Source organism: Lutra lutra, chromosome 12 (assembly GCF_902655055.1).
Source record: "Lutra lutra chromosome 12, mLutLut1.2, whole genome shotgun sequence".
In the NCBI taxonomy this organism is placed as follows: Eukaryota; Metazoa; Chordata; class Mammalia; order Carnivora; family Mustelidae; genus Lutra; species Lutra lutra.
The window spans coordinates 47838656-47859437 of record NC_062289.1 but is presented as its reverse complement, the minus strand read 5'-3'; the positions used below and the strand labels follow the sequence as shown (position 1 = coordinate 47859437).

Below are 20782 nucleotides of genomic sequence, written 5' to 3'. Positions count from 1 at the left end.
TGTTTACTTTCAGAGAAAAATGAAGTACTGACAGTACTGACACTTTTGTCCCATTTAGAGCACATAGAGACACGAGACAGAGCACAGGATATCACTTGTCTTGTTAGCAAAAGTTTTGTTTCTGAAGGCAAGGAGAGTGACATCTATGCAAGCATTCGTACCTTAATTGCTCCTATCATGCTCTGGAACTGTGATTTTTTTTTTTAAGGGGTGGGGAAGAAGAGGGAGGAAGGGCAGAGGCGGAGGGAGAGAGAATCTTAAGCAGGCTCCACACCCAGCATGGAGCCCGGCAAGGGGCCTGATCTCCTCCTGACCTGAGCTGAAATCAAGAGTCAGAGACTTTAAAAAAAAAAAAAAAAAAAGAGTCAGAGACTTAACCAACTGGGCCAGCCAGGGGCCCTAAGGACCTGCGATTTTTAAAACATCATGGGTCCCATGAGCAGCCTGGGTCACAGAAAAGGCATAGCCCCCTTGAAGAGCAGCACGGAGTGAATTTATGATTATTTCTTTGATCCTCAATCTGGGATCTCGGGGCTGCTGCAAAAGGTGAGGTTGATTGCCATGGCTGATTAGCTTCAGGTGGCCCTGGATCACCCTTTTAATGCACAAAGTCCAATCTCCCTGCACATCTGAAGGGGAGAAAAGCCCTTTTGGGGAATCCTTCTAAGAACTCAACATCATATAAATATAGAACATTTTCACAAATATCAGAAGTTTAAAAAATTCCAGCCACTTGAAAAATGAAAATTGAAAATTCCAGCCACTTTGAAAAAGCATATTCTGTTAGGGCCTGACTGATAATAATTATGCCCATTTATTAAATGGAAAAAATGCTCCTTTGAAAATCGAGTGCATATATTATCTTCTGCTGAATTTCAGGAATTTTCATTATCCCAGGTTTTTTTTTTTTTTTTTTTAAAGATTTTGTTTATTTATTTGACAGAGAGAGAGAGAGAGATCACAAGTAGGCAGAGAGAATGGAAGGGAAGCAGGCTCCCCGCCTAGCAGAGAGCCCGATGTGGGGCTCGATCCCAGGACCCTGGGATCATGACCTGAGCTGAAGGCAGAGGCTTTAACCCACTGAGCCACCCAGGTGCCCCTATCCCAGGTTTTAATATCCTAGAAAAATGTGTTTTAAACTTTGGCAGTGTTGATGAATTGAGGAAAAGATCATCAGTTGCTCCTCGGTATTTGCAACAGGGTTTCTGCCTTTGGGAGACTCCATATACAGAGAGCAAAATCTAGAGCCGTTTTATTTCTACTGGTGGTTCATTTTCAAAAAGCAAACAATGGCAATGACCATAATAAGACTTCTCATCAAAAAGGATTCCAGGGGCACCTGGGTGGCTCAGTAGGTTAAGTATCTGCCTTAGGCTCAGGTCATGATCCCAGGGTACTAGGATCAAGTCCCATATTGGGGCTCCCTGCTCAGTGGGGAGCCAGCTTTTCCATCTCTCCCTGCTCCCTGCCTGTCCTCCCCCCTCATCCTCTCTTTCTTTCTCAAATACAAAAGATCTTAAAAAAAAAAAAAAAAAATTCCAAAAGACCTCTTTTGCAGAGGATTTTTGATTTGTGTTTGCTTTTTAACTTTTTATTTTGAAAATATCCTATATCTTCTTAAGTACATAAAAATCACTAATTGCCATGTTTTGGTCAGCCAGCCTTAGGAATTAAGTCATGGCCAATCATGTTTTATCTGTACTTATGCTCACTTTTAATACTCTTACCTCAATTTGTATTCGAGGCAAGTCCCAGTCATCATTTCATCTGTAAATACTTTTGTAAACATCTCTAAAAAATAGTTTTGAAGGGGCACCTGGGTGGCTCAGCGGGTTAAGCCGCTGCCTTCGGCTCAGGTCATGATCTCAGGATCCTGGGATCGAGCCCCACATCGGGCTCTCTGCTTGGCAAGCAGCCTGCTTCCTCCTCTCTCTCTCTCTGCCTGTCTCTCTGCCTACTTATGATCTCTCTCTGTCAAATAAATAAATAAAATCTTTAAAAAAAATAGTTTTGAAAATGTAGCCATACTTAATAAATTAATAATTCATTGATCTAATCAAATGCCTTCAGTGATTATTTATCTGATTTTTTTTCTCTTTAATTTTTTCTTTTTCATAAGGAAAAGCTTACATACAATGAAGAATGTATATGTGGGTAAACACCGCAGTATAACTACTTAAGCCCAGATAAAGTTATAGGATGTTTTCCAGCATTCCAGCATCTTCCCTTGAGCTCCTCCTCAGTGAGTAATTCTGCCCTCTGATGACAGAGGTCAGAACAGTAGTTTTGAACTTCATATCAATGGAATCCTATAATCTTGTGTCTGGCTTTTTTCACTCAACATTATCTATGAAATTGATTCATGTTATTATATTTAGCAGGAGTTTGTTAGCTGGGAACTATTCTGTTTCATTGAATGAATATACTGCAATTATTTGTTCCACTTTGAGGCTACTGTGAATAGTACTATTACCGTGCCATACATATCTTTTGCGGGCATAGTAATAATTCAGTTCTGGGGTGTGTGTGTGTGTGTACACACACGTACATATATGTGTAGATATATGCATTTATACGTACACATATATACACGTGTGTGTGTGTATATACATATGTATATGATACATATATCGAGCAGTGAAGTTACTGGATCACAGGGTAGGCATGTGTTTTAGCTTTAGTAGATACTGCTAAACGGTGTGTGAGAGTTCCAGTTGCTCCACATTCTCATTAACGCTTGGTAGTGTTAGTCCTTGCTAGTATGGCCAGTCTGATGAGAGCATGGTAGAATCTCATTGTGATTTTAATTTGTATTTCCCTGATAACCAGTGCTGTTCAGCACTTTCTAATATGCTTATTGACTTTAAGATATCCTCTTTTGTGAAGGGCCTAGTAAAGACTTTTGCTGTTTTTACTGGTGGTGTGGTTTTTTACTGATGCGTGGGAATTCTTTACATATTCTGAGGATGAGGTTTTTGTTGGATAAATATATTTAACTGTCTTCTCCTACTCTGTGACTTGTCTTTTTTAATCTCTGAGTGAATGAAATTCTTAATTTTAATTAAGTTTTGATATCAGGTCTCCAGCTTTATCGTTGTTCTTCAGATTTGGTTTGGCCATTGCAAGTATTTTTCTTTTCCATGTAGATTTTTAGATTCAACTTTTTAATACACACACACAGCAGGTACAACACACGCGTACACAGCACAAACACACACCAGGGATTTTGCTTTAGCTTGCATTGAAGTTATAGTTCAGTTTAAGAGAAATTAACATTGTAGCAATGTTGAATTCCAACCCATATGAGCTGTATATCTCTGTATTGAGATTAGTGGTTCTCAGGCAGGGTCGATTTGCTCCCAGAGGACGTTTGGCAAAGACTGGAGACATTCTTGTTGTCACATTTATGGTGGAAGAGTGGCTGTGTGTTACTGGCATCTTATGACCAAGAATAGGGATCCTGCCCAATATCCTACAACTCCTAGGACAGCCCCCACAAGAAAAAAGTTACCTGACCCAAAATGTTAAGAAACCCTAGTTAGAGCGCCTGGGTGGCTCAGTGGGTTAAGCCTCTGTTTGGCTAAGGTCGTGATCCCGGGGTCCTGGGATTGAGCCCAGCATTGGGTTCTCTGCTCAGCAGGGAGCCTGCTCCCTCGCCACTGCCGCCCCCGCCCCCCCGCTGCCTCTCTGCCTACTTGTGACCTCTCTCTGTCAAATAAATAAATCAAATCTTAAAAAAAAAAAAAGATTTACCAAAAAAACCCAAAAAAACAAAAAAAACAACAACCCTGGTTTAGGTCTTTATTATTATTTTTTTTAGTAATGTTTAGTAATGTTTTTTAGTAATGTTTTAGTAATGTTTTTTAGTAAAATTTTTTTAGTAATGTTTTAGTAATGTTTAGTAATGTTTTGTTTTAGTAATGTTTAGTAATGTTTTTAGTAATGTTTAGTAATGTTTTTTTAGTAATGTTTAGTAATGTTTTTTTAGTAATGTTTAGTAATGTTAGTGTGGCAGTACTGCACATCTCTGTTAGATTTATCCTTAGATTCTTTTTTTTTTTTTTAAAGATTTTATTTATTTATTTGACAGAGAGAAATCACAAGTAAGCAGAGAGGCAGGCAGAGAGAGAGGAGGAAGCAGGCTCCCTGCTGAGCAGAAAGCCCGATGTGGGGCTTGAACCCAGGACCTGGGATCATGACCTGAGCCAAAGGCAGCGGCTTAACTCACTGAGCCACCCAGGCGCCCCTATCCTTAGATTCTTAGTGGCTTGGTGCTATTTTGATTTCCGTTTCCTATTCGAATTGGTGTGTGTGCGTGTGTGTGTGTGTGTGTGTGTGTGTATGTGTGTATGTGTGTGTGTGTTTGATGTGTCTCTGTCTTTAATTGTGGTATTCTATACCTTTTATTTTGGAGAGTCCCTTTCCATTTCTTCCCTCTCCTTATGTACTTTTTTATCTCATTGAGGAAACTAGGATTTTTGTCCTGCAGAGTTTTCCACAGCTTGGCTATTGCTGATCATATCAGCGTGGTGCTGTTTAATATGTTCCCTTGTCTCTACAGTCATTGCCCAGGTCCATTACTTCATTAGGAGCTGCAAAATGAAACACTGATTCTACCTTTTGCTTTTCATTTATTATCCCAGGATATTTTTGTAAAAAGACTGCCCTCCCAGCCAGCTAATTCATTAGTCTGAGTCCCTAGAGAAAAAACAGGGTACATGCTTGTTTGTTCTCTTCTTTTTTTTTTTAAAAAGATTTTATTTATTTATTTGACAGAGATCACAAGTAGGCAGAGCAGCAGGCAGAGAGAGAGAGAGAAGCAGGTTCCCAGCTGAGCAGAGAGCCTGACATGGGGCTGGATCCCAGGATCCTGAGATCATGACCTGAGCCGAAGGCAGAGGCTTAACCCACTGAGCCACCCAGGAGCTCCTGTCTCTTCTTTTAAATCCGTTTCCAAAATAATGAGTTCGTTCCTTAGGATCTTCATAAACAACCAGAGGGATTTTGTTGTTGTTGTTTTGTTTTTAATTAAAAGTACCATTATGGACTTACCGTTTATTCATATTTGATGTTTCAATCCATTGCTGTTTTTACCTTCATTAGGAATTAAATTGTCCCATGTTTGCATAGTGGAAACCTCTTCAAGACGCTAATATAGCTTTTAGGTTTCCTTGCTTGCTGCTATAATAAGCTATTCCAGGCTCTTCCTGAACATTTCTTATCCCTGCCCTGGAATCAGTCATTTCTTTAAGGAGCCATGGGCTCTTTTTCTGAATGTATTTAGAGAAGGTACTAAGCATTCTCAGTGCTATTGGCGGTGTTATTTCTAGGCTTCTTCAGTAGATAGAAAATAAGTATTTTTTAAAGATGAGTTCCTATTCTAGGCTATAAGATTTTTAATTAACTTCGTTTTTTGTCCTGTGCACAAAGCCCTGAGTCCCAACAAACATCGACATACCTCCATGTTACTTTATCACAAACTACAGCCCCAGCAGCCTTAGAAGGACAATACCAAGTTGACTGGTGAGGATATGATTAGTGAAAACAATTTTTTTTTTCTTTGCCATCTTCTGAGGTCTGTTTTTAAGGGTATTTCATAATAAAGACGCACTGTTAGACTATTATGTTCTAACATCACTTGGAATAATTCTGTGTGGTTATTCTACCAACTGGATTTGCATTAGTTTTACATTTTAGGGGTTGTGTTATTAAAATGTGTTATGACTTGCAATATTTACATGGTTCCAATGTTTAATCTACAGAGAAGCTTTGTTTCTATCCTTGTTTCTTCTTCCCTGTTCCTTCTCTCACCTTGTAGGTACCCATTTCTAAAAAAATTATAGGTTATTCCACCATTGTTTTTCAATATTAGCAAATATGTATATGTTTTTATATTTGTATCCTCCCTTCTTTTATTTTTTATTTTTATTTTTTAAAGATGATTTATTTATTTATTTGACAGAGATCACAAGTAGGCAGAGAGGCAGGCAGAGAGAGAGGAAGAAGCAGACTCCCCGCAGAGCAGAGAGCCCGATGCGGGGCTCGATCCCAGGACCCTGAGATCATGACCTGAGCCGAAGGCGGAGGCTTAACCCACTGAGCCACCCAGGCGCCCCTATCCTTCCTTCTTTTAAATAAGGGGGGTTTTTACCAGGTGGTCTATTTCGCTTGTCCTCACCTCTGTTCTTGTAGATTTCCTGGTATTTAGGAAGGTTTGTGTTTTGGTTCTAATGCTTACCTTTATACTCAGTCTTTACATAATATCCTCACTCCCTTCGAGTTTGGGTCGTTGTTAATTGGTTCCCAGTGTGAGCATATTGTGATGAGCGAGGAGCCTCTTCCTTCTGCTTCCTTAGCTCTAGTTTTAAAGTAATGAGACTTGTACTCTTAGGGAACACTTCCAAATCCCCCAAGTGAGTGAGTTTTATGTAGAAACACATCTCTGGGCCAAGATGAAGTAAATTAACGGAGCTTTAAAAGCCAAGTGAACCTTGTTAAAGTCCTAAAACGACAGGTCTTGTGCAGCCTGGTGGGGGCGGGGTGCGTGTTTAGTGGTCTGCTTATTGTGCTGGGTACAAGGTCTAACGTCCCAGATGCCGTGGGTTTGTGGAAACTTTGCATCAGGGAGGGAAGAGCATTCCCATGGGGCTGGCTTTTCCCCTGCGATGGTATGTGAAGTACCGAGGGCCAGGCTAGGGCACCATGAATAATTAATAGCCTTGGCTCTCAGAAACCTAATTTTAGTCCAGAGCAAGAAGCACATGTGGCAACACCAGGCCCTAGTTTCAGCTTCTTTCATCTTCCGGGCGTCAAGGTGGCTAACGTGTCGGCAAGGAAAGGGGAGGCACTGGAGCCCATGATTGAGACGTGTTTGTTCCTGAAAGGCAGGGGTCTCTGCCTTCCATTCCTTCACTGGTTCGCATTTGTTGGAAGCCTGTTGTGTGTAAGGCATGATAAGGGCTAAGAGGCAGAAAATAATGTTTTAGAGGGGGCGCTCATAAGCAAACCAAATTAGGTTGGGAGCCTTTAATGGTATGTCCACGCAGAGCCACAGGCTGGGAGAATTGCCATCTGCTCTGCCTCATGGTAGAGGGGTGGCAGGCGTGGCACTGGGCTCCAGATGTGGTGCTCGAGCTGGGTTTAGGCATGTGAAGGCTGGTGGGGGATTCTTCACGAATGAGTTGACCTTCCTACAATTTTTCTTGTTGGTTTAGGATCCTCTTAGGTGGGGGTAAACAAATTTTTGTTCATTGTAGAATTTGAGTGAGTACTAAATAGATGGGGGGGAAATGTAGCAGAACCTAGATATTCCAAATCGGGTTCCTTGCTGCCCTTCCTCTTTCTCCTACCTTCCTCTCTCTCCTTGCTTCCTCCACTCACTCCCCGCAAAAGAGGAAAATGGGTATACATACTGTTTGACTCAGTAAAGCTATCTCTAGCAATATATCCCAAGAATATATTGGATTTGCCTGAAAATACATAGGTACAAGACAAGACGTTCTTCTGATACACGCATTGGCTATATGAGTGTACGTACACACACACACACACACACACACACACACACCGGTGCTCATGCTCCCCACCCCCCACCCCCAAACACACATTCTCTTTGGACACAAACTAAATTTCCTGTAGGGGATTGACTAAATGCATTGTTCTCTCCTTTTTTTAGAATGACCATATGTTATCTTACATAATTAAAAAATCAGCAAAGTTACTTTAAGAAGGCAATTACCACTTGTTTTCTAATGAAATGTACAGACATTTGGATTTTGCACTGGTTGTGTATTTGAAGTGGAAAGTTTATACTCCTTTATTCGTTGAATTCGTATTAGTTTGATTTAGTTTCTCTTTGGCTTACATATGTAACTGTATGACTATTACAGTGGTGGAGTGTCTGACTTGAAGGAGGCGTTCTTCTTCTTTTTTTTTTTTTTTTTTTTTTTTTTTTTTTTTTTTTTTTTTTTGGTGGGCAGCAAAGCAAGGTTTATTGAGCGGTAACAGAGTGATAATACAAAGCTCCTGAGGAGGGAGAGGACCCAAGAGTGTTACCCTAGGGAGGCATTCTTAAAGTTCTGATGGAATGAGTGAACTTTCAAGGTTGGCTCCATGGTTTAAAAAGCAAAAACAAAAAAACCTTTGATCTATTTCAAAAATGATATTTTATGTGTGTAAACTTTCAAAAATGTTTTGCATTTTTTAAAAAAAGATTTTATTTATTTATTTGTTGGAGAGAGAGATCACAAGTAGGCAGAGAGGCAGGCAGAGAGAGAGGAGAAAGCAGGCTCGCTGCTGAGCAGAGAGCCTGATGTGGGGCTCGATCCCAGGACCCTGGGATCATGACCTGAGCGGAAGGCAGAGGCTTTAACCCACTGAGCCACCCAGGTGCCCCATGTTTTGCATTTTTTAAAATGAATATCGATCATCTTCGTTGGCCACATGTTTGCAGATGTCAGGTTGGTTTACTAAAGCAGTCTCTGTTATAATTTGATTTTCTTGTTTGCCTTGCTTTGAAGAATCGGGCAGTTCTATTTTAGCAAACAGATCTGTGAAACTCCTTGCCTCCAACTTTTTTCTTAGGATAATTTTTTTTTTTTTTTAATTGAGACAAGTGGGGTGAGAAAAGGGTAGGGGCAGAGGGGGAGGGAGAGAGCCTCAAGCAGTTTCCACTCCCAGCTTGGAGCCTGGCATGGGGGTTGATCTCACAACCCTGAGATCATGACCTGAACTGAAATCAGTAGTCAGGCACTTAACTGACTGAGCCACCCAGGAGCCCCTTTCTTAGGAAAATTGAATCAGCTTTAAGACTTTGCTTATCGGTCCAATTATTAGGAATATGTAGTAATCCTAATATATCAAATATTTATAAAAGTATACATTAAAAATAATTTTATTTTGTTTTCTTAACAGAAATCATAGCCCGTTAATGAGTTTTGGAGCCAGCTTCGTCAGTTTTTTGGTAAGTTGGTATGGGAAGAGCTATTGGCATGAAGGAAACATAAAGTATGTCTTAAAGTTACTAGCTGTATAGATAACAGATCTTTTATTCTTTTTTAATTTTTTAAAGATTTATTTATTTATTTTAGAGAGCAGGCCTATGCACAGGGTGGGGGGTGCAGGGCAGAGGGAGAGGGAGAGAGAGAATCTCAGGCAGACCCCACTGAATGCAGAGCCTGATAAGGGGCTCAATCTCACCACCCTGAGATCATAACCTGTGTCGAAATCAAGAGTCAGATGCTTGGGGCGCCTGGGTGGATCAGTGGGTTAAAGCCTCTGCCTTCGGCTCAGGTCATGATCCCAGGGTCCTGGGATCGAGCCCCACATTGGGCTCTCTGCTCAGCGGGGAGCCTGCTTCCTCCTCTCTCTCTGCCTGCCTCTCTGCCTACTTGTGATCTCTGTCTGTCAAATAAATAAATAAAATCTTTAAAAAAAAAAAAAAGAGTCAGATGCTTAACTGACTGAGCCATCCAGGTGCCCCTATAGATACGGATCTTTTTAGCATTTAAAAGTATGATAAAGTTTTGCCTATTAGCCAGCATCTATGAGATATTCTCTTTCCCTTTATTTAAAAAATTAAATGCTTATACCTTCCAAAGTATTCTGGTTTTCCCAATAAAAAAAATTTTTTTAAATAAAAATAAAATTGCAAAGACCCTTCCAAAAAATTGCATTAGGGATTAAAAAACAAAAAAGGTCAGACTTTGGATACTAAAGGCTTGCTTTAAAATTATATTGAATAAATGTGGACTGGGAAGCAAGTTAAATTAGCAGAGTTGAAACTTATTAGTTACTATTACATTTTAAAATATTAGTATTTAGGAATTGAAGGAATAGGTTGCAGTTAGGTGTTTGAAGAAAATTTGGCAATGTAGAAAGTTGGGTGCTTTTTTCCCAGAAATATGTATAATATAACACCACTTTCAAATACATAATTTAAAAAGAAACTATCGGGGGTACCTGGGTGGCTCAGTGGATTAAGCCGCTGCCTTCGGCTCAGGTCATGATCTCAGGGTCCTGGAATCGAGCCCCGCATCGGGCTCTCTGCTCAGCAGGGCACCTGCTTCCCCCCCCCTCTCTCTGCCTGACTCTCTGCCTGCTTGTGATCTCTCTCTCTGTCAAATAAATAAATAAAATCTTAAAAAAAAAAACTATCATAGAATGGTATAATAGCACATATGTGTGTGTGTGTACATATTTATAATCAGTATGTGTAGAAACCGAGTGAAGTAAAATAAAGCATTAAAATAATTTCAGATCTAAGAAGATCTCTGCAGACTGGTGTGTCCTGTGCCTGTTCTCGGTGCCCCACTGCAGGCATCAGGCCAGCTTCTGGTGACAAGAGTTTTCATTCAGGCTATTTATTTCATCCTCTTGCCAGGGAATACAACACAAATTTTTAAGGCTTGACATTTACAATGAAACATAGCATCCGACTTTAAGGACAGTGGTACCCTGGGAATCACAGCTTGAGGACCCACCTCACTACAAAGGCAGGGAGGGAGATGCAGCCAAAGGCTTGGCTGGGAGGAGGAAAGTGGGGAGGGAGGTTGTAGCAGGGTTGGGGTCTGCTTGGAAAGAAAGTGTGGCAGGGGGCTTGCGCAAAGGTGGCTGTGGTCTGGTTTCGCTATAAGGGGAGAGTATACTGGAATCCTACCAAGGAGGCCTAGAACGCCAAGCGGGGAGAGGGCTCGCTGAATGGATAGGGCATGGTAGAGCTAGCTGCGATGAGCTCATTAGGTCCTTCCAAGAACCAAGTGTCTGGTCTCTGCCCCTACAGCCCATTCATAACCTCAGAAACCTCTGTGTCACTGGTGAAAGTAGCAGGTTTTCAGCAGAGAAGGGATTGCCCCTACCTAGTCAGTTGTGGCCTGGAAAAACCGACCGGGCTGCCAGTGGAATTTTTCACTATGGACAGTGTAATACGAGTTCCAAGTAAAGGAACCCATTTGAATTGTTGTCCCTGAAAAGACTGACGCTTTTTAAGGCAAACCTAATCGCTGACACATTTCGTTAGCATGTCTTGACAGGGTAATGTGTGGGGTCTACGTATGGGGAGAATGAACTTTTCAGTGAGATGTCGATAAAAACTGAACGAAGTGGACCGATCAGAAATTACACAGGGCTTTGGTTACTGCGTTCAGTAACAACGAAAAAGATCCTAGAATGGTAACTGTGAGAATGTTTACTACCCTATGTTTTTTCATGTAGGTGTGATAGAGGTATATTATTTCATATTGAGATTATAGTTCTTGGAAATGATTGAGGTAGGCTGTAACATTCTAATTCTTTTATTTGCAACAAATAAAATTTGAATTTTGGGGGGGGCGGTCCTTGTTTGGGATTTTGTTGTATTAAATCGCCTCAATTTCCAGAGACTGACTCATTCATTCATTCTTTCCTTATTTCTTTCTTGGAAGAACGCCATGATGACATTTGAGGAGGAAAAAATGCAGTTGGCGTGTGATGACTTAAAGACAACAGAAAAACTGTGTGAAAGCGAAGAGGCTGGAGTAATTGAAACCATCAAGAATAAAATTAAGAAGAATGTAAGTTCTGTCTTCAGGCTGTGAACGGGGTGCCGCGGACATCGGGCATTGCTCCTTTACTTGGTTTCCGAAACTTCGGATATGACTGAAAGCACTACGTGCTTCTGACAGCTTTTGATTATGTAAAATATATTTTTTTGAACAATAGGACCCACCCCCACCTGCCCTGTCAGTCTTTAAAGCCATTCAGTGCATTAATTCTTTTGCTATTTTAAGATTATCTTCTTCCATAATGGGCCACATGCTAAGAGCGTTTGTAATGAGGCTTTCGTGCGAATGTGTAATTCAAATATGTTGCATTTTGGCATTATTGAAGAATTCAGCTATTTACCTAGTTTTTCCCCTGACAACAACAACAACATTGTCATTCACTTTTCCTGATTTTGCTTTCACCTTTCAGTGTGGTAGTCTGGTCTTTGGGGAGGCATCCTCCTTACCCCCTGGTGTTTCTGGATGGCCCAGGGGTCTCCCCTGTGTTACCTGTTGAACTGACAAACCCGTCTTTGGGTTATAGTCCTCAAAAGCTGCCCATCTTCGTTCATGTCCAGGTTGCTTCACCTCTGCTCTTGGGGATTGGGTCCACCATGAGGAAACCTCTTGATGCCGCAGAAGGACCAGAGCTTTCCTTGCTGGCTCCTTCTGCAAACCCCCATCTCATCAGTGACTGAGTCCTGTCGCTCTCTTTCTAAAGTGCCTCCGGAGTTCATCCACCTCTCTCTCCACCCCTGCCATGTCCTGAGGTCAGCCACCATCCCCATTTGCCGGCAACAAGCCTCACGGGCCTCGAATTCATTCTCCATAATACAGTCTTTAAAATGTAAATAGTCCGTTGCTGGCTTCGTTTTCCGTGTCCTTACCCCCACTGTTACTGTTCCATTGCTCCTTGCCAACTCCTTCCTGTGGTTGAGTTGGCATTTCCTTTCCCTCTGCCTAGAATATTCTCCTCCCTCTGGACCTGGTTCCTACTCCTTCTCGAGTTCTTCCTAGATCATTTTCTCTAAGGACTCTTGCCCGAGCCCCAGAGCCGTGCTGAGTAGGTTTCCTTCTTGTCCCTATAGTACTCTGTACTTGACCCTTCAGAGCACTTATCTACATTACATGGTAACGAGGTCAGCGTTCCCTCATTAGACTCTAAGTTATTTATATGTGTGTCTTCTGATTCTAATTCCGTGCCTAACCACATATGTTAGGGATTAACATTGATAATGGGTCTTTGCAATTGAAAAAAGCGTTTTCACATACAATACCTCATTAGCCCTTCCAACAACCCCACACAGTAGATGTTATTACAAAGAACCGGGAGCATCAATAGACTGACATTTGCTTAAGCAAAGTAATGAGTTCTGGGACTACACTTGCAACAATAGTGACCAGAATAGATTATGCTAATGTAAAAAAGGAAAACAGTTCATTGTTTTGTGTGTACTATATATGCTATTGTCATATTTGTAAAGATCCTAGCATTTCTTATATTACTGTGAAAGCTGATGAAAAGTATTTGGCGTATCTTGTTCAGGTTCACTTTGCATTAAGAATGCAGTATTCTGGGACGCCTGGGTGGCTCAGTTGGTTAAGCGGCTGCCTTCGGCTCAGGTCATGATCCCAGGGTCCTGGGATCGAGTCCCATATCGGGCTCCTTGCTCAGCAGGGAGCCTGCTTCTCCCTCTGCCTGTCTCTCTGTGCTCACTCTCTCTGACAAATTAAAAAAAAAAAAAAAAAAGTATTCTATTTGGGGATAAGTTTTTTTCACTTACAAACATCTTTACAATAAGGACCAACATTTTATAAAAAGTCTGGGTTTTGTTTTATGTTTTGCTTCTTTCATCGAGGTAGTCATCTTAGAGGTATAGCCTAAATTCCGAGTTCAGTTTGTGGTTTATTCAAACCTATTTTCTCCTTAACTAAAATGTAATCAGTTTTTGACCCTCACATCTCTGTTGTGTGCACTGAAGTTATGACCCGCCCTGTTCGTCCTACATGAACGAAGGTAGATGGCTGCAGAGCGGCTTTTCGGGTTATCTGTTTTGGGGAATATGTTTTCTACCTTTAGTGGTTTTTATTTTGGATAAGTAAGAACTCGTTTCAAAGAAGGTAAACCTCTGAACTTTTGTGTTGACTTTCCTGGTGTCCACCAACTTCACTGTTCTCGCTTAGAATATTTGTCTTTGAGTTGCAACGTTTTTTGTTTTTTTTTGTTTGTTTGTTTGGTTTTTTTAAAGATTTTATTTATTTATTTGACAGACAGAGATCACAAGTAGGCAGAGAGGCAGGCAGAGAGAAAGAGGAGGAAGCAGGCTCCCCGCCGAGCAGAGAGCCCGATGTGGGGCTCGATCCCAGGACCCCGGGACCATGACCTGAGCCAAAGACAGAGGCTTTAACCCACTGAGCCACCCAGGTGCCCCCGTTTTTTGTTTTTGTTACAATGTTCTTCATCGTATGGTTAACGAAACAGCCAGATCTCATGGGAATATGGTATAAATCTGGTCTTGGCTTCCCATGCCCTGCTTCCCAGTTCCTGTGTGAAATTATTTTGCACAGTCAAGTAATGGGGGTTTGGATGGAGTCCTGTTTTTGTGTGTGATTCGTCAGCATGTACTTTCTTTCCACCCAACAGGTTGACGTCCGAAAATCTGCCCCCTCTATGGTTGATCGGCTTCAGAGGCAAATAATCATAGCCGACTGTCAGGTCTATCTGGCTGTGCTCTCGTTTGTGAAACAAGAATTGTCAGGTATGTCAAAGCATTATCAAATTTTTTTAACTATTTAAGATTTTATTTGTTTGACAGAGACCGCAAGAGAGAGGGAACACCAGCAGGGTGAGTGGGAGAGGGAGAAACAGGTCTCCCGCTGAACAGGGAGCCCGATGTGGAGCTCTATCCCAGCACCTGGGATCGTGACCTGAGCTGATTCAGATACGTTATGACCGAGCCACCCAGGTATCCCCAAAGCATTATTTTTAATGGCTTTCAAAATTCAGTGGACACAAGAAGTAATCCTCCCCCCTCCCCACCCCGCCCCATTTTTACAGTGCCTTGTATTTTAGCCTTTGAAAATATGTGGCACATCTTTGGGGCATAATATTGAGTTTTACTTAGGAAATTGAAACCACGAGTGCCTAATGTGTGTTTAGGGGAGTGGTTTTAGACTTGAAGTCAGTGTTTCATCCTCTTGTCTCAAGATAATTCTGTCATAGTTAGAGAAATTGCTAGTGCCAGATAGATAGATCATGCTTTTCCTTTGTGAGAATCAAGTTGTGAATAATCTTTAAAGTGAAATATAACTGGTTTAAGTTAACATTTTCAGGAAGTTGTTAATTGAGGGCCTGAGTGGGTACCAAATATTTCCTAAAATATTTGAATGACCTACATTTGAACAACCTTGAGTAAGGGCTATGAACGAATGTCTTAGTTTGTCCCAAGACCGTTGTTTTCCAGGGTTCTGTAGCTTTGATATCTTGAGAGCTATAGACTCAAATTGAGTCTGACAGCTTCTGGAAGACTCTAACACAGACACCAAGTCTTCAGCTTATGTGAGTATCGGTCTGATCCTGCCAGGAGAAATTTGCTGCTTTGGCAGATAGGATTTACTCGGAAAAAAATGAAAATTCCGAAAGGAAATAAGCTAAAACTCACAACCACAAAAGCATTTCCTTCCAAACCTTAAATGAAGCAGGGGCTGTTGCAGCTGAGTTGTAATGTACACTATTCTCTCTCGACTACCAGTCACCAATTTTTCCTCTCCCTTCTCCTGTCTCTTTCCTCCGGCTATTCTTGAGGATGCTTTGTTTCTGTTTGCCTCAAGTCAGAAATGGAACTTAACTTTTATTTTGACCTCCAAGATTTGGACTAGCTAGAATTTATCCTTCTTTTAAAATGTGTTGGCCTTTTGCTTTGGTTCTGCTGTTCTATGTTTTTCTCTCTAATGCTCCTCTTGGGACTTGCCTGATACTTACATGGTTGAGGGCTCATAGCTCATGTGAAATTTCTGGGATACATCAGTACAAATCCCCCCACTTGAAGCCCTCCATTCATGTCTATATTAAAAGCAGCAGAGCTGTTAGACTTCTCAGGTCAAGATAGGAGCTCTGGCATTTTCTGTGATCTTGTACTTCCTTTTTTCTGACACTCAAGAAGGACTTTTTAGAGGAGCTAATTTTAGCCCTTAGGAGAAAATACCTGTCTAGAGAGAAGGATAAATCCAGTGTAGTATAATGTTTGGGGAATCGGGGTAAAGGGCATCTGGGAATTCTTTGTGTTAATCTTATAACTCTTTTGTTAGTCTGGAAGTGTATAAAATTTCCAAAAGTTGGTATATCCTTTATTGGCTCATTCATGGGTCTGTTTGACAAGTAATTAATGAATACATATGATGTGCTAATAAACCCTGTGCTACGTGAGCAGCACAGGCGATGCTCCTTACCCTCATGAAACAGAGATATTGATTCATGCTGTTTATTTCTAAAATCATTATCCTGGTTAAAAATTACTGAGCATTGTTACAGAAAACTTGGAAAATAGAGAAGGGTGAAAAAGAAAGCAAGTCATGTCTTGTCTTACCACTTGAAGAAATCACTCTTTAATGTTCTGTGTTTCTCCATACTTCTTTTATAAAATGGAATCTATAGTGCTTTGTACCCAACTTTTCCCTCTTAGATTGTATTTTACATATTTCCCTTAGATTGTATTTTACATGTTTACATATTTCTCTGTTACTCAGTTTCAAACTATTAAATAGTAACAGTAGTTTTTCATATGAATGTACCATGATTTATTTAACCAATTACTTTTGGACATTTAGGTGTTCTTTGCTTTGCCTTTTTTTTTTCTTTTCTGGTTATTAGGTCAATGTATTTTTATATTTTATTAATAAACTCTATTTCTTTCATAAATTGCCGCCTTTGCCTTTTCCCATTCTCCTACTAGGTTGATATTAATCAATTATTTAATCCCATTTATCACAGATTTTGATCAGTGCTCTCCGTTTTGCCTAAAGCCATATAATTTATTGAACAGATATTGATATTGAAATGAAATTCTGACAGACATAAATGGACACAGTGGTCATTTGCTTTATATCTCCTTATTTGTTTCAAACAGACAACCAAAAATGTTCTTCAATAGCCTTTTAGAAGCCCACTGGGTTATTAAACTATAAAAAACTTACTTTGTTCGAATCCATTTTTTTTTAAAGCTTTTATTTATTCATTTGAGAGAGAGCATGAGCCAAGGAGCAAAAGGAGAGGGAGAAGTAGGCTCCCCCCTGAGCAGGGAGCCGAGGCCTGGCTTGATCCCAGGACCCTGAGAACATGACCTGAGCTGAAGGCAGAGGCTTCAACCCACTGAGCCACCCAGGCACTCCTCTTAGAAAACTTTTTTGATGGATAATTTTCTTGCGGAAAAGCTGCCTTCTTGGAGGTGTTTGTTATAGGGCCCCTCCCCCACCTCGAGTGGGTGGTGCTGGAGTGGGGGCGGGGTGTGCGCACACACTCATCTGAGCTCCAAGTAGGGATGAATCTGAATTTTTAAATGCTTCATACGTTAAAAGAACTCTTGTGTTTTCTCCCATTTGAACTTCTTTGTAATGGATTATCCCATCATCTCTCTTCCTTTTATATACTACTTTATAAATACCTTTTTAATGGACTCTGTTATCCAGAGCTGCTTGTTTCGGTTTTTTTTTTTTTTCCCCAATGAGCAGATATTCATTACTTTCATAACACAAAGAAACTATTTTTAAAACCTGTTTTATGGTACTTGCCACCTTATTTTGTTTCCTTTCCTTCCTTTTATTTTTTTATTTATTTTAAAGATTTTACTTATTTATTTGACAGAGAGAGATCCAAGTAGGCAGAGAGGCAGGCAGAGAGAGAGGGGGAAGCAGGCTCCCTGCTGAGCAGAGAACCCAATGCAGGCTCGATCCCAGGACCCTGAGATCATGACGGGGGCTGAAGGCAGCAGCTTAACCCACCAAGCCACCCAGCTGCCCCCTTTCCTTCCTTTTAGAACTTGAGGATAGGCCCTATGTTGTACTCACCTCTGTGTTCTTGGCATAATAGAGGCTTGATAAATTTTCCTCAGCTGAGTTTGCTTTCTTTCACGGGTGAGGCAGTTGAGGCTGCGTGACTTCGATGAGGCTGAGTTGACAGACCTTGTTAGTGAGGACAGAACCCGGGCCTGAGCCCTGGGTTTCTTGTTTCATACCTGAATTCTTAGTGTCCTCACCATTTTCCCCTGTCACCTTAGCCTGGTTCCACGGACCTCTGCCCTCCGAGAGGCCCAGAAACCCAGCCGTGGTTGCTCGTATCCTATGGCCCTAGCCCCTGGCACGGGGGGACAGCCTACTGTTGAGTCCCCTGCTTCTCCAGACCCCATTCTCTGTGTTGCCCTGGGAGCCATCTTCCTAAAACTCGTTGGACCTGTGCTTTAAGCACTTGGCTCTTCTACATCTCCTGCAGGGAAAGTTTGAATTCCTTCCTCAGGTGGCCTGTACGAACCTGCCTGCTTTCCCTACCGGCCTGCTTGCCTTCCCAGCAGCCTGCTAAGCTGAGCTCCCGGCGCTTCCCTGAACGCCCTGTGCTGCCCCCTGCCTTTGTGCTTGCTGCCCTCCCAGTGTGGAAGACCCTCAGCCCCTTTATGGTTCTCTTGCCTCTCCAGGGACGTCCCAGGCCAGCTTCCTTCCAGCCTTCTTTCCTCACTTCGTCATCTGCCCTTTGCTCTCCTACATGACTTCTGTGCCCAGTCATAGAGTTCGTCACAAAGCAGCACAAAATTTTGGGCACGTGTCTGTCCACAGTATTTGACTGAAATCTTGAGGGCAGCAGCGATGTCTGCCGCTTTTTTGCCCACGCTTACGGAGCCCCTGCTTTGCCCCCCGCACTGTGGGGTGATGGGTGCCAGGGCTCTAGAGAGGAGTGGGATGCAGCTCTTGCCCTGAGGGGACATCTGGCTTGGTAGGGGAGAGAGGAGCGCGTCCTTTCTAATTCAGGGGATACTCTACCCACCGGACGTGTAAGTCGGTCACAGATCAGGCGCACAGGGCGTGAGCAGCTGGGAAACTGCCTGGGGCAGAGCAAGCAAGATCCTGAGCAGGTGAGAAGAACGGAAGTCCCTTTCCCCCCTCTATGTCCTTGGCACCCGCTGTGCTGTTCCCTCGCACACGGTGGGTGTGTCATGTGTGAATTGAAGGGACGAAGGAAGGGTGATGCCATTCAGGAAGGAGCGGCACACCGCTGAACCCCAAGAAGAGTTGAGCTTGGAAAAGTGAGTCTTTTAGAAGTATTTTGGAAGTGAAAACAAAACCATTTTTAAACAGCCTCACATAGGATAAGTGAACCGACAGAATGCTGTGGTAGGGGGTCCCACCAGTTACGATCCCATGCTGAAAAATCTCTAAGATGTATCCCAACATCAATTGGTATGACTTGGTATTTTCACTTTCTAGACAATGCTTGCCCTTTCCTGGGAAGGACTCCCGCTGCCTGCCTCCCGCCACCCCCGTGCCACCCTTCCCTTAATGGGGACCAACTTTCCTCTCTCGCTACACCCAGCTGACCGAGGCTGGTCTGAATAGGGGAAGGCAAATGGTTTGTGGTTTTCTGCTGTGTGTGTCTTCCTTCAGAGGCACCGAGATCAGTGGTTGAATGATTTATATTTGACCTTTTGGAGGAGCCATAGGGAGGGCTGTGCAGGATGTGGGGCTCTTCAGTACGGTTTCTGTGCCTTTTGGGAAAATGTGTGCTCATGAGCTGCATTGCTGTAGCTTCAGGGCGGCTGGGGGGTCCCTCCAGCGGGAACTGCATTGTGGTCTCCGTGGAGCATGTGTCCGGCTCTGCCGGCTCCTCACTGGACCTTTGTTCTCTAGACCCAGTCTGGCTGTGCCTACATGTTTTGGTTCCAGCACTGGGGACAGGGAAGTAGGGTGAGAGTCCTGGGGAAGCTGTTTCTCTGCCATGAGCTCAGAGAGTAGCAAAGACAAAATCTGCCTCTACATCTTTCTCATTAACTTTGTCTTGCACAAATTATAGTCTTTGACTTAGTGAAAACTTTGGGTTCTGAAGGCATTAAAACTTGTTACTACATATTTTAATATATGCTTTTAAACACGGATGCCTAAACTCGTCTCTTAGGCAGGAAATGAAAGACCTGTTAAATTATGTTTTATTTTACAAAAACAGGGTTTTTACCATTGTCATTTTTTTTGTTGACTGGGTCTGTGTAGTTGGCACTGATGGATTTTGACGTTTGTTTCCATTCCTACCATCCTTCGCTACGACTCTTCACCTGAGATCTGGATTACTACAGTGCATTTCCCTAACACGGGTGGTCTCCTCCCCCCTGTCCTAGAAGTAGCCTGCTGCTTCTGTGCAGGCCCTTAGTGGGACATCAGGGGGCCCCGTAACCCACGTACACCATCCCTGTCCCCTTTGGACTCTGTGTCCCCTGTTTGACTCTGGCTCTGAACGGCTTGCCCACCTGCTCCTTCAGACTCCCACAGTCGTGTTCCTCGCTCCTGGAATGCTACCTTTCCCAAGATGGAAGCTCTGCTTCCTGAGTGAAGCCACAGCAGCCCAGAAATGCAGGAGAAAATGGAATTAACCATTTTTCTTAAGATTTCCAGTTAGGCCTGGGGGTAGGAAGGAGTGAAGTTTTCTACTGAAATCCTGCAATACTTATTCCGCAGTAATTCATTTATATATTTATTACATAGAAAAGTTTAGTGACAAAAAGGAAATAAGGAACAACTCACCCATCATCTCAACATGATTTGTTTTCATTTTTCTCCATATGACCCCAGTGGGGCACGTAAACAAGCACATAGAGCTATATATAGTCTTATGTTATGCACTTTTTTTTTAATTTGTTCTATTTTTCAGTTCTATTGTGGGCATTCGAAGGGCTGAGATTATGTCTTCTGGTTCTTTTATATCCCTCGGTTGCCAGGCAAGGTGCTAGGCACATAATAGGAACACAATAGCTAATGAACAGTTTTAGGGTTTTGCACATTTTCTTTTTTTTCATTTTTTAAATCTGTAGCCAGTATTTTCCTTTTTATTAGATCCCAGTTGGTTTTGTGTTCCTTTTTTCTTTTTCTGTTTTTCCATTCAACCTTTGGCTTTTTGGGTCCTAACTGAGTATCCTGTTTGTGGGCATACAGGATCAACCAGAGTGCTTTGTTAGTCCGTAGGTTTCAGGGTTTTCTCCAACCTTTCATTTTCTTGCGGTACTTCCATTTAG

At 42.1% G+C, this 20782-nt stretch overlaps 1 protein-coding gene across 1 annotated transcript in view; it reads left to right on the top strand.

Moving 5' to 3' along the window:
• The window catches only part of TTC39C (tetratricopeptide repeat domain 39C), a 106719-nt gene that overhangs the window by 37106 nt on the left and 48831 nt on the right, over positions 1 to 20782 (top strand). The window contains exons 2-4 of the mRNA XM_047698288.1: positions 8914 to 8962; positions 11421 to 11549; positions 14164 to 14278. Coding sequence (XP_047554244.1) covers positions 8914 to 8962; positions 11421 to 11549; positions 14164 to 14278 — 293 coding nt within the window. The remainder of the gene's footprint in view (positions 1 to 8913; positions 8963 to 11420; positions 11550 to 14163; positions 14279 to 20782) is intronic.